Source organism: Poecilia reticulata, chromosome 7 (genome assembly GCF_904066995.2).
Source record: "Poecilia reticulata chromosome 7, P_reticulata-male-v2, whole genome shotgun sequence".
Taxonomy (NCBI): Eukaryota; Metazoa; Chordata; class Actinopteri; order Cyprinodontiformes; family Poeciliidae; genus Poecilia; species Poecilia reticulata.
Window position 1 is genome coordinate 23,720,748 of NC_088836.1, and position 14,696 is coordinate 23,735,443.

Genomic DNA, 14,696 nt, shown 5'->3' on the forward strand with positions numbered 1-14,696 from the left:
ATGGAAATAAAAATGGACAAAATGTGGACAGGTTGTTTCATAATTGGTTTCTGTATTATGTTTTTATCACGTAGAGCACTTTGAACTGCCCTGTTGCTGAAATATTCAGTACAAATAAGCATGATTTGACTTGACTCAGGCGTGTCAAGTCAAGTCAAGTTGATCTATATAGAATTACAGCAAGAAAACTGCAGCCTAGTCGAAAATAACTTTAAATAGCAAAACCACAACAGAACAAAAAAAAAACAAAACATCACATTGCAGTGGAGGAATAACACAGAAAAAATATTTATTTTATTTGACTTGAGATTTGACTTGAGATTTTAAACTTTTCTGGAATTATATACTTAATTTTGCATCACGTCAGTTCAGTCAAACTGTATTGTCTCCATGGTAACCTGCTGTTTTAAAAATGTATTTGCCACAAGTAATCAAATTAAGTTAATTCAAGTAAATATATTAAGTTTACTTAGTTGTCATTTTACACAAATTGAGTTTGATAAATTTAATTTTAGCTAAATTCCTTGAAGTTGGAGCTCGATTTTCTTGTTTTTCAGTGTATGTTAGCTGATGGGTCTATATTACTGGCAACACTGTTTCCAGTTTTACTCCAGAAAGGATACAGATACAGATACAGGATACAGAAGCTAAAGCAGGCGTCATCTGAACAGAAGAACATGTTTTTAGAGAATTGTTTTTTTTTTTTTTTTTACGTTTCCATTCTCACTTTACAAACCATTTGCAATCAAAAGTATTTCTGCTGTTTCCTGAACTGTTTTTGTTTGTTTGTTTGTTTGTTTGTTTGTTTGTCTCTTTCTTTCTTTCTTTCTTTCTTTCTTTCTTTCTTTCTTTCTTTCTTTCTTTCTTTCTTTCTTTCTTTCTTTCTTTCTTTCTTTCTTTCTTTCTTTCTTTCTTTCTTTCTTTCTTTCTGTCTTTCTTGTTGATCAGACAATAAAAATCCCACACTATCAATCCAGAACCAAACATTATAAAGGAACTGGATTGATCTTTTTCTAAAAGCGTGTTTTATGAATGCACAAACAAACATAAAACTAAATTCACTCCACCCCTTAAGTCGGTCACGCAGGTTGATCTCTAGCTTTTCTAATCACAAATAGTGAATTTAAGATTTAGTACTTGACATATTTTGGAGGATTTTACGTTATCTTCCTCCATTAAGCTCTTATCTTCGATTACTTGCTACATAGTGGCCATAGAAAAGTCACAACAATGACTAGAAAATATGGTCATGTGGTTCGGATGCAAAACAAAACTCATATTTTGATACTCAGTTGTGTTTATTGACCTAAGTTTGCCTTGTCTGCCGTAGCCTGCTCATATCTGTTTGTTCAGAGCTTCCAGTTTTATCACCTGACAGCTTTTGTAAACAGCTCTATCGTATCTGACACCAAATGACATAATCCTTCTTAGAAACTAAACCATCAGTTTCCAAGAATTTAACTGTGACAACATTTTGTTTCTTTTTCAATACACTTGTTGTTTTTTTTTCCATACCAGATTTTGTATAGTAAAGATTTTATATATTTTGGATCATCCTTCAGAGTTCTGCTCAGGTAGGAAATACGACCTGGGTTATCTTTTTCACTGCACTGTGGAAACATGGCAGGTCAGGCAGAAAGTTTTGGAGAAATTTAAGGTTGGATTTTGTTATAAAACAAACTCTGGTTATCATAAAATGACCAGACAAAAAGAGCAGCAGTGAAAGAAGCAGCCAGTAACTCTGGAGAAACTGCATAGATCCAGTGCGAAATCCGTCCACACAACAACTTCTACTTGTGCTCCACAAATTTAGCATCTATGCAACAACAAAAAGAAGAAACCAATCGTTGAAAGACAGTCATACAAAACCCTGTTTGGAGTTTACCAAATGTCAGGCAGAGCAAACGTGGAAGAAACTGTTCCAGTCAGATGAAACTAAAACAAATAATCTTTTTCTTATGTACATGACTCTATAGGTGCGGTGGAAGAAACTAACAATGCACATTATCCTGAACTCACCATTCCCTAAGGCCATTTAAGAAAATGTACAAAACTTGAAAAACTCTGTTCACAAATGCCACCTGTCCAATCTGACTGAGTTTGCAGTATTTTGTAATTTCAGCCTAGAAGTGAAAAGCTAGTGGTATAAACACAACTGCATGGCATTTTTACCTACAAAAGGCTTTCTTCATGTCTTAGCAACTAATCCAGTTTGGGAAAACACGTCAAACTCTAGTTGGATTAACTTAGAAAACATAACTAAATAATACTGCATTGTTACATTTTTACGTTTTCCCCCAATTAACTGCAAGAATATGACTTACACGTGTAAAATTTCAACATGTTTGCATTTATTTCAAACGCGATAGTTCTGCCACTCAGATCGAGGCGCAACTGCGACCCCTGCTGGTTGTTCGCGTAACGCCAGTCACACGTAGAAAACAGCAGCGTTTCCCCCTCCATCAGCTTTAAAACGGCTCCTCTAATGATTTCTTGAAAATGTTCTGTTTTATCTGCACTTCACTGCATGAAAAGATGCGGTGATGATTGAGAGAGCAGACAACTGAATGCATCCATTGATATAAAGATAATTGCACTTCGAAGAAACAATGCCTTCTTGTACTTGCACAGCCAGTTTGGTGAGTTTCCTCTATTTAACTGATTCTCTTCCATTGGTCAGGCTGCTCTATATTCTGTTGTTAATACACATACATACGATAAACTTTGCCCCAACGAGGTCAAGTGCAGTATTAAGTTTCTTTTGTTGTTAGTATGATCCTCAGTCTTTGATGTGCTGTTGGTAGATGCTCCATCAATACATGTATTATAAAATATAATGAAATTCTATCAAAAAGAAAAAGAAAAAGGAAAACAATGTGATCGTAGGTAACATCTAGAGAACATGCTGGAGGTTTATGCATTTAAATATGTTGTGATGTAGTGAAACAAAAAAGAAAGAAAAAGATAAAATATTAAATGAATAGCAGCCAAAATAACCGCAGCGTGAGTTTACATCGCTAAAACTAATTGCTAATGTCTTCACTTTCTATTTGATGAACATTTTCAGTTTTATTCATTTATTTACATTTTTTGCTCAATTGATTCTGTAAAATACTATTACTGGCAGCAGGATGCAAGTAAGTGATTGTGGGATGTCTGTGGTTCTGCAGCAGTAAAAATATTTGCAGTATCAAGTACAGAAAATTATAAATGAAGAAAATAAACGGTGCCAGTAAAAGTATGTGTGCAGTAATAACTGTCTTTTGAGTTATAGCATTTACAAGTTCAGCTTACAGCATGATTGCTTGATTTAGTTTATATGATATTGTACTTTTATCATTTATTTTTATCATTTTATAATACAAATATCAAAAATATTTGTATTTATAAAACAAATATCAAAATATTAGTACTTTGATATGTGATAATTGAGATGATAGCTGAAATGATTAATCTAAAACATTTTTGGGGAAAAATTACAATTAATCTGGTTTTAATCTGACATTTTAACAATAGATAAGACATTTTAAAAAATTGCCAAAATAGCATTTCAATGTCCTTTACAATACAATAAACCCTTAGCCCATCTAATCCAGTGAAAAAACAGTGACATTATTGTACTTTTAAACATTTTAGATATTAAATGTGTTAATTATAGTTTCTTACATATTGCTGTTTTGTAAATTTGCAAACTGGAAGATATTATTGTGTACTTTTATATAAAATGTGCCCATATTTAACAAATATTTTACAGAATACATCAGCATGTCATAAATAAATAATGCATTCACGTATTCATGTGTACCATGATGAAATCGCTCACGTTGTACCGACTTTTGTTGGAGAAAAATCTTTCAAAATCTTTCAAAACTTACTTTCCAGTAAAATCAGGCCTAAATCTTCGTGAAGACGACATAAAAGGGTCAAATTTATCACAGATGTTAAAATAAAAGACATCATCTGATCACTTAATGCAAGTTTTTCCATGTGGATCTTGCTGGACTCAGAGCTGGGGCATCGCTTCCCGCCTCTAGGGGGAGTGCCGAGTGGGAATGAGCGGTGAGAGCAGCAGCAGCAGCGCGCCTGGGCCGAACCGAGCTGCGTCAAACCAGCCGAAATCAGAGACCGACACACCGGAACTGAACGAGGTTTCATCCAAAAATGATAGCAACGAAAGCAAAGCAAACGGGGTAGGGAAATGTAAAAAAATGAGGAAAAGAGAAACAAACTATTAAAGAAGTGTAAACTGTGTAAATATAGTTTTTATTTACACAGCAGTTTGAGCGTCTTTCTTGCAGTTTTGCAAAAAAAAAAAAAAAAACCCAAAAAAACAGTCAGTCAAGTGACTGACTGACTTCTGGCTCACATTGGTGAGATTTCATAGTGGTTACATTTTATCTGGGTGATTTTTTTTTTTGTTTTCATGTATTGGAGTGGAAATTTTTGTAATTTGGTTTGTACATTTACTGAAAGGAGATTTTTTTTTTAAACTTATAATAATAGCACTCACAACGTCCGCGGCTGGATTGGATTTAATTATTCTTAATTTTGTGCACTTTGCGTTTGTTTAAAATAATGTTGTTTTTTTTAACTCCTTTTGTAATATTTTTACATTCTACTCTGCCTACTTTGTGTCAATTTGGGCATTTTGGGTTTTAATATGGATGAATGAATGGAAACTTGATTTTTCGGGGTCTCAATAAAACTATTAGCAGGGTCTTGCAGAAACTTTTTAAAGAGCAGGTGTTTCACATTTCTAAGCAACAAAGGTCAAGTCAAAGTTTATTTATGCAAAATGTTTTTACATCAAAAACTATTAGCCAAAGAACTACACAGAGTAAAATATCAAGCCAAAAGTTAAACATTAACCTTCCTAACTAACTTGATATGAGTTAAAAAAAATAGTATTATTAACATGATGCTGGCTCCACCCCATGCGGATCAAACCTCCTACAAACAAACAGAGTTATAATGGCAGAGGTAGTGAAACTTATTTTGAGTAATACATTTTCTGAGTAAATTTTTGCCTAATAAGCCAACAATGAAGCAAAGAGGACAGGCAAGAAAATTTTCCAACTTACCCTACATCAGGTCTGTAAAGTTATTTGCAGAAAATAATGGAGAAATCAACGTTAAAGCCCAAGTTTTTCCTGGCCAGAGGAAGGGTAAGATGGACTAAATCCCATTGGATGTGAGAGGGAAAGTTGTTTAATTTACACTTATTGATCTTTGATTTGACTATCAAAAAGTGTCACTATGACAAAAAATGGGATTTTACCACCAGTTACAGACAAACAAAGTAGTTTCCGTCGATCACAGTTTCATTCACGTGGACATGAGGTCGACTGCAGCCAACATTTGACCATGATTTCCTATTATTTTCTGGAAATCTCTCTGAGTGCAGCACATGAATGAATCCTGCAATGTTGATGGAGGTTCAGTTCCTCTTGATAAGTTAGTTGCTGACAAACCCCCTTTAATAATTGACAGGTGGTATCAAACAGGTGGTATTATTGTGAAAGGTAATAAATGTAATATTAATCAACATATTTGATGTGTACTGATGATTTTAATGATGGCACTTGACAAAATGTATCGTCTGTTTCTAGTTTTCAGCACTTTGATGGCCTTGTTGCTGAAATATATCTGAGTCATAAATCATTATAAAAGTAAATAAGCACAACGGAATGAGTCAGACCATGATTATAAGAGTTATCTACGAGACCGTGAATGTGTCACTCACGTGTATGAGTGTTTTATTTTGAAAGGCATTATCGGATGTGCGGCGTTCGCGTTTTCTCCGCCTTGACAGCGGTGCTTGAAACCGAGAGGGTCAGGGGGAGGAGAGGCAAGAGAGTGTGGAGCGAGAATACGACAGGAGGAGATCCTCCACAGGGTGACCAATTTAACCGAGCCATCCTTGACCAGCCTGGCTACAAATGCTCCTCCACCCTGGCCGCTCCGACCGACCAGCGCGGAGAATCGGATTGTCAGCTGCAGTCGTGTCCGGGAATAGAAACAGAAGATGATCACAGTGAGTCCGTTTTTGTCTTTTTATTCCCCTCTCTCTCCCTTCTCTGGAATTACTGCCGCACGCTGCAGGCCGAAATAAACCCCATATATGTCATACAAACGCGCCATACGCTATTTCTCTCTGGGCCGTGTGCGCGTCCGCCACCTCTCCGCCGAGCGCTTCATTCGTGCCGGAGAGAATGACATAGCTGGCGACAGACCCTGCGAGGCCTCCGCTTTCACATTAGTGGCGGTGGCAAAAGGATTCACGGTCAGTACATGTTCTCCACTGGCGGACAGCAACAACATCTCTGCGCTTGTGTTTGCGGGGAAGGTAAGAGGAGGATGAGACGCATCGCTGTGCGTTTGCACTTCTTGGTGCAGCTGACGGCTCCGGAGGGTGTTAAAACAGCCAATTCTCTCTATGACAACTTCAAACTAAAGCGTCCCAAAATGGGTTGGATTTGTTTTGTTTTTTTCAGAGCATGCTTGTTCCTCCATCTTCTGGCTGATGCTGAGGAATGTGCAGCATTATTGTAACTTGTCTATTTCCCGTGTACTTCATGTTTTGTCGGTGCACTTAATCCTGTGAGTGCATCGCGTTGCTGCAGACTGAAGGACACTGACTGCAGCTAACACACAATGCGTGCATCTCTGACTGACAGAGGCGTGTTTGTGTCCTGACTCGGGAATGGTTTTTCTGGTCCCCGCTGTGGTTGTCACATAGGCCACGGTGTTATGTAACAGGAATCCTACGCTGTTTGAATGCGGGCCCTCTCTCTCTCTCTTTCTCTCTCTCTCTTTCTCTCTCTCTCTCTCTCTCTCTCTCTCAAACACACACACACACACACACACACACACACACACACACACACACACACACACACGCGCGCGCACACACACACACACACACACACACACACACACACACACACACACACACACACACACACACACACACACACACACACACACACACACACACACACACACACGGCCTTGCCTGTATGTGCACAGCATCCAGACACCAGAGCCGCAGCAGATGCAGGGACTGAAAACCAGAATAAAAATTAAATTAAGCAGTTTTTAATTTCCTTGAAAGGGTTATGCATCTGCATCATCTGGGTGAGAAGTGACCTGGGGACAGAGGGGTGCACGCGCGAAATGAATGAGTCAGTGCGCGCTGTTTGCGGCCAGCGTCCGGTTGAAAATGCCCCCTTAGAGCAATGGTCACCCACCCACCTACCCTCCACTGCCTCTCTCGCTTCCCCACTGCTCCCCTTTAGCAGAGGGACGGAGAGAGGGAGGGGATGGAGAGCTGAGCCAGGCACCAAGCAAGCGACTGGCAGAGCCGCGACGCGACGCTGGCAAATGGGTATGAGCTGGTCGACCTTGTGCGGGGGGAGCGAGGGACGCAGACGGGGAGGTAGAGGTGGGAAGAGAGCGAAGAGGAGGGGCGGGCAGGGGAGGTGCTGGTTCCCCTTGAATCTTGTCGATCCAGCGAAAGGAGGAGGAGGGGTGCTGGACGAAAGAAAGCGAAATACGGCGAGAAGAAGCTGTTTTCTCTGCAACAAGGCAGCGAAGCTCCGTCTCTCTGCAGCCGTGGAGGATCTGGTCGACTGGTGGCCTGGGAAGATCCACCATATGTGGCCTTTTTATGATCCAATCAGAAATCCAGCACAGTGCATTTCTATTATTACCCACACTGATCAGGCATGACATTATGACCACTGAAGTGAAGTGAACACACTGATTAGTATCTGTTTATCAGGATATCAGCAGGTGAACATTTTGTTCTTGAAGTTACAGGAAAAGCTGGCACCCGTAAAGATTTAAATGAATCTCAAGAACTGGGTCTTGAAAACTGGTCTGCATGGTCAACATCAAATCTGTGCAAAAGAGTTTCTGAATGCAGCATTTGCTAGGTAATAAATCTGAAGTGCAATTCAGTAAAGCTTTGCATGCTGATGATACATTTGACCAGTTGACCTGGTATAAATTTAACACACTAAGGTTTGGGGAGAGCAAGGCTTTTGGTTTCTTTTCTATTGTTATAATGGAAAGAAAGTGAAATTATGGATTATTTGTAGCACTATGGTCATCAGAATATTACCCAGGTTGTAATTGCTTGTTTCCCCAAAGTTAAAAGGGGACTGAAATATAAATATCAATAACATTTGAAGAATGTAATGCGCCAGGTCGACGCTATGAAGCTTACCGGAAGTTGTGCTGTAAACAACCATCCTCCACTGCGAAGAGAGAAGTACTGACCTGAACAAGATGTTAATTTAATATTTGGAATTATGACCAACACAGATTTTGTTCACTTCCTCTGCTGCTTTGTTAAAACCACAGGCAAACCACAATTCTAAAACAGTGCAGAAAATTGACATCTTCGTTCGCAGCTTTTCCTTGTGTTCGCTGATTGACTCGGTTGAAATCAAACCGGAGGAATCCCAGTGAATGGGAGAAATCCCAGGTAGTGCTGTAAGCGAGATTTGAATCAAGCAGAATTGAACAGGAAGGTCACAACATCCTCCTGGGAAGCCTTGGGTCCCACCATCAGTTTTAATTTTGCTTTGACACACAAACACCTACCGAGGCATTGTTGCAGAATATCTACATCCTTTCTTGGAAGCAGTATCACCGATGGTTGTGGAGTCTTTTTGCAATACAGAGCAAAAACAATTTGAGAAACACAACATGTGAATGTTGACTCACCCTCAAATTTCCCCAGATTTCTATCCACTTGAGCATTTATGAGATGTGCTGGATAAATTTGTCTTTTAAAGTAAAAGAACTAGAAAGACTGCTGCTACTATCTTGGTGTCAAGCTACGGGTGGGCATTTAACATATCATTTATTGTGAAAAAGTTCTAGATTCCATTTTGGTTAATGGAAATAAATCTGGCTAAAATGTTATGTTTTGCTATTTTCTCCACAGTTTTTTCTTCTGTAAATTAAAAAAATAGGATTAAATTAAGTGTCTGTGCACAGTGTAGGAATGTAAATCATGTTTCTTTAAGTAAATGAAGTCCTGGAAAAGCTTGATACGTTTTTTAAGGGTAGTATTTGTGCTTAGTGATATTGATGCTGTGCCTCGCAGCCACAGCCATAGTGTTACCTAATAAAGACATGACAAATAGTTCCTATCTTCACTTTTATTTGTATCACATGATGCACAGATCCGGTATTAATGTTTGTATCGATCCTCATATTGAAAATAATTATAGATATAGAATAAGGGCAGATCTATCCAGTCTAATGCTATGCTGTGAGCTCTGAGTGACATCATGCCTTATTATTTATTTCACATTATATTCAGAATTGCTCTTGTTGCAGTTTAATTTTACATGTTGGGCCTATTGTTTTTGTCAGTTTCTTTGTTGTTTATTTTACATTGACTGAGCAAATTAAAGTTGCGTTGTTTCTACATGTTTGAATATACCAGCTTGTGAAGCTACTGGTACATTTAAATGTTCTGTTCCGGTGCAGAGTTATCAAATAAATTTGTAGTTCATCACATTTATGTTTGTTTTTTTGTTTGTATTTTTAAAAAAAAAGAAACAGTTTAAGTCAATTCAGTACCGATGTTAAACCTCGGATATCTGTAACGGTATCGGAAGTGATTGATTGGTGCAACAGAAACACAAAATATCTTGATTAAATTCTACGTCCATGTTGTTCACCCCTGGTGTCAGCACAAACACACCTTTAAGGGTTTATTCTGGCTCAACAGATCAGAGCTACTCTCACTAGATGGAGTGTCATTAATGTCTGCTTGATCAGTTATACAAGAAATACATGCATATCTGCGTCCATCCATCTGTCCGTCCTTTCATTCCTCTTCTCAGAGATTTTTTCCGCACCGCTCTAGGAAACTCAAGGCAATCATCAAGCAGAAAGTATTTATATTTCTTCCTCGGTTCTAGAGTCTCCACTTAGTGGGAAATACCTCTAAAAGGAGGCGACCAGATGGACGAAACACCTCAGCTGACTCTGAACCTATGGATGAAAGATTTTGCTGCTTGTAATTAAAATCGTATTGTTTTGGTCGTGATCAATATCTTTTGACGGTAGGTGGGGGGTTGAACATCAACGTGTCAAACAAATTTTTATTTTGGGCAACATCAAGATCATGAATGTTCTCAAAGGGCCAGAATGCATTGGTAAAAACCATGAACAAATTTTTTAAAATATTAGTAAATAGCTGTGTACTTATTTAAATTAAATGGTGTTGAACATTTTTTCAACCTGATCAGTACCTCCAGGATTTTGCAATTATTTTTTTGTGATATTTTTTGCAATCAAAATCAGTGATCTGACATTTTGCAATATTTGCTCTTATGTATGACAGTAAATATGACTTTTTGTTTCTTGCCATATCAGTCATGAACTGCACTTTGACATCCAGTAAGCCAGAGGCAGCAGTGGAGTCGCATAACCCCAATATTTTTGCAGAAAATTTCAAATACACTCACAGTTATGCATTGGAACGAAAAAGTGTGGGGAAGTATAGACTTTAGCATTAGTTTTTGCAGAATTGTGAAAACTGGGTGGAGATTGACTGGTGTAATTTGGCATTATACAGATAAAAACCTGCTTTTATTTGACTGATAGAATAAAATGTAGGCTCACACTGTTATTTGGATGCTTCTATTTATGTGTCCCTCTGGTCTAGAGGGCCACAAGAAGGTCTCAATGGTCCGGATTTGGCCCCTGGGCCTTGAGTTTGACCCATGGTTTAGAGCTTTGGTTTCTGGTTCATCTCAACAGAGCAGACACACACATTACTGCAAACGAAGCTCTAATCCATCTACCCATCCTTCTTGTTCTTTATCCAACACCTCAGCTTCAGAATAACCTCCAACTTGAAGCGCAATGCATATTTTTAAAATAATAATATTGTAACATGTAATCCATAGAGCCGAAATCCTCTGCTGTAACCTCTGATGTGGATGAAACCCTGACATCCTGACTTTCTGGATGTTTCTATTTGTACTTTTTATTTTGGCCCCACAGGCCTGCAGAGTCTGTCACTTTGAATAAAACATTATGGTTTTGACAATGTCCTGCTGTCTGGCAGCTTTTATCTGGATGTTTTTACTTGTCTGTTTATCATTGATTGAGATTATAAACAGAGCTTCGGGTAGTCCATCTGTTCTTTTTTGTCCTGGCTGACTCCAAAATGCTTTTTTTAGAGAGGTTATATCAGAGAATGGGTCATGCTGGAGTCAAAAAGGATGAACTTATGCCCACAAATAGGATCTGAAAAAAAATAAAACAACTCTGTAGCTTCTGCTTTGCTGCTAAAGTTTGGAGGTTGTTCTCCAATAAAACTGTCCTACAGTTTGCTACCACAAAGGTAGGAAATGCAATTTATGGGAATTTGTATAGTTTATGCATGGCAATTAAATGCACTTTTGATTTATTTGCTATTTTAAAAATATATTGTGTATATGTATCCCCCAAAAATATCTGCTTTAATTTTCAGATCTTGTGTTACTTCTTATATGTTCATTTATTGTTAAAACACGATGACACGTCTATTTATCAACTTGTCACTCTTCTGTATGTTTGACTTTCTTCCCTCCAGAGCCAGCAGAAGCCGTGGAGATAGGCCTGGCACTCCAGTCTTATTTAAATTAGGCTCTGCTTGTTGGGTGTGGCACCACCATCTGGAGTTTGGTGTGTCAGTCGGCCCGCTGTTTACTCCCAGCCTCCGGCCGTGCAACACGGCGCCAGCAAACCTCTCCTCTCTTCGTCAAAATTTCGTCCAGGGGGATAAATGAGTGAACCGGTCGTAAGGGAAAGGGCTGGAACATGTACCAGAACCCTGACAGGTAAACATACAGCTCCTACAGGTAGGGCTGGGCGGTAAATTGATTTTATTGATTAACTGAATTTTTGGTTTTTGAAGAATTTCACCTTGGGTTTCCACAGTCTAGAGTCAGCTCTACTAGAGCCGCCTTCTTGTTTGACAATCGTGTTTTATAGCTTTTATTCACTTTCACTTTGAATGTAACTCTATGATGGATTTTTTTTTATTAAGTAGGAAAAATAAGTTGTAATATCACCAGAATAAAGTTGTAATATCACAAGAATAAAGTATGAAAAATAAGAAATTACATGAGGATCATTGAGCATCTTGTGAAACAATACATTGGTTTAAATTTTACACATAGTACTTAAAAGCTATTAGAAATAGTTAATCTTTTAACACATCAGCATCAAATTATTATTACTAGCTGAACTAGAAATTAATGCCAACTGATGTCATATTTAATGATAGTAAAAATTTTAAAGGATATATATTTTTAGTATAAACAGTGTATGTTTCTGGTTGTGAACTAAATATGTTACACTAGATTTAATTATGTGTTTAACCTAAGACTGCATGTATTTTTCCATGTCTTGTTTGCTTTTTGTTGGCTATTTTTTTTGGAAATTTGTAAAGATTGTTTTATTGATGTAAAGAAGTGATATGTGGACCTCGGTAAGAGTTGCGGCAGCATTGTGGATCCTAACTAAACTAAACTAAACTAAACTAAACTAAACTAAACTAAACTAAACTAAACTAAACTAAACTAACTGCAAACCACTGTGCTTATTTGTTGAACTAAGCTGTTCATATCAGACTTTGATAACTCAATCAAAGCTTTTATTCCTCATTGAAAGAAAACTTTCTCGTAATTTCAAGACGTTATTTTTTTTCTGGTACAATTATTTTGCTAATATTTTAACTGTATTCTTACAATTAAACGTTCTCATAGCTGACCCTAATAATCCGTCATTCAACTCACAGAGTGTAAGATTGACAGAGTTTCCCCCAGAAAACATGTTAAGCCTGGCGGTATAGGGCGTGTTTTTGAGTTGCATTATTGGAAGACATTATTGACCATACTGACAAAACTTCAACACTAATTATTACATTTTTAAAAAGACAAATGCAAAATAAATTTTGATTCTTGCCACTTCAGTTGTTTTATCCTAATTAAAAGGATCCAAATTTTTAAAAATCTTTTATCTGTGACTTAATTCGCTGAAGTTGTTAGCGTGTAGAACGGTAAAAGAGACACCTGAACTCAGTCTTTCAATCTGTTCACACACTGACCAGACTGAGTTGTCATTGTGCTTTCAACCATTTTGCCAACAAAACTCTTTAACTATCATTGTTACCGGTGTATAAAAAAACTATAATAAATAAACAAACAATGCTTAGCTTGGTGGGGGCACAAGTAAAAGCCTTGTGGCCCACCAGGCTTATCATACACTGGGGGAAACCCTGACTGAAATGAAAGCCACTTTTTTGAATTATTTTCAGCCATTTGTAATTTCTTTTGTAAAATAGAAAGTAAAATCGATTAAAATAGAAAATAGGAGCCAACAGGAAAAAAAATCAGAGGTTTAATTTTTAAGCCGTAACGCCCAGCCCTACCTAGAGGGAGTCAAAGGAGGGGGAAGGCGTCACGTTGTCCAACGTAGCATCAATGCTAACTGTTGTTTGTCTGCTCAAACAGAATGTCCTGGTTCAGTGGTCTCCTAGTTGCCCGAGTGGACGACCGCAAGACTGCGTGGGGTGAACGCAATGGCAAGAAGTCCAAACGGAAGGGAGGCTCTTCTCTCTGCAGCCCGCGTTACATGAGCTGTCTGCGGGACCCGGATGCTATGGAGCCCCCTTCCGGAGCCCCCCTCCCTCAGCACCATCGTGGAGGGGTGGCCGGGGCTATCGGAGGTGGGGGGAACTTCGGCGTCCGCTGCGGATGGCAGGAGGATCACTACGGCAAGAGGGGAGGGGCTCTCGGGGAAGGGGTGGGGCTGAAATCAGTTGACTTGGGCTTCGAGGATGGCGAATTGAAAGGCAGGAAAGGGGGATGCAACGGAGGAAGCAGCGACATGGGAGATGAGAGTCCCAACGGGGCAGGAGGCGTGGTGACGGCAGCAGACTGCTGGCTCAGGGTGGTGCGTGTATTCCAGTCGAAAAAATTCCAGTCCCGCAAACTGGAACGCCTTTACCAGCGTTACTTCTTTAGGCTGAACCAGAGCTCATTGACCATGCTCATGGGAGTGCTTGTGATCGTGTGCGGCATCATGCTGACCTTCCACTGTGTCCATGCCGCTCCGGACGTGGCCTACTCATCAGCCCTGTCCGTGGCCATGGCTCTCTTCATGGCTCTCATGGTGGTTTGCAACCGCAACGGCTTCCACCAGGACTACATGTGGATGGTCAGTTACCTGGTGATTGGAGTCCTGGTGTCGGTGCAGGTGTTTGGAGTCTTCATGGTGGCGCCCAGGAGTGCTTCAGAAGGAATCTGGTGGTCTGTGTTCTTCATCTACATCATCTACACGCTGCTTCCCGTCAGGATGAGGGCTGCGGTGCTGAGTGGAGCGGTGCTGTCCATCATTCACGTAGTGACCACATGGCAGATGAACCAGGAAGACAAGTTCCTCTGGAAACAGGTACGACCTGTTTCATTTCTCTGCTGTCTCTCTGGTTATTAAACATGAACAGAAAAGATGTCAAATTACTTTGTCAGCTGCAAAGTTTTTCCAGGTGAATTAAGAAATTCAGGTCTCCAGATCAACCTAAATTATGTAGAGATGCATGTGTAACATAATAACACTGTTACAGTTGGACGGTTTTCATCTCCCGACACTCACATGGGTTGTTTTCGCACCTGATA

General features: G+C 39.1%; 1 protein-coding gene across 2 annotated transcripts in view; it reads left to right on the forward strand.

The window, feature by feature from the left end:
- The first annotated feature begins 5,815 nt into the window (after positions 1–5,815).
- adcy6a (adenylate cyclase 6a) overlaps positions 5,816–14,696 on the forward strand; it is a 51,990-nt gene continuing 43,109 nt past the window's right edge. The window contains exons 1-3 of one of the 2 annotated variants that reach the window (XM_017305823.2): positions 5,816–6,034; positions 11,609–11,855; positions 13,533–14,472. In XM_017305823.2, the coding sequence (XP_017161312.2) occupies positions 11,836–11,855; positions 13,533–14,472 (960 nt within the window). In that variant the 5' untranslated portion in view covers positions 5,816–6,034; positions 11,609–11,835. Of the gene's footprint in view, positions 6,035–6,082; positions 6,347–11,608; positions 11,856–13,532; positions 14,473–14,696 lie in introns of those variants that run through there. The other variant, XM_017305824.2, reaches the window with a different exon arrangement.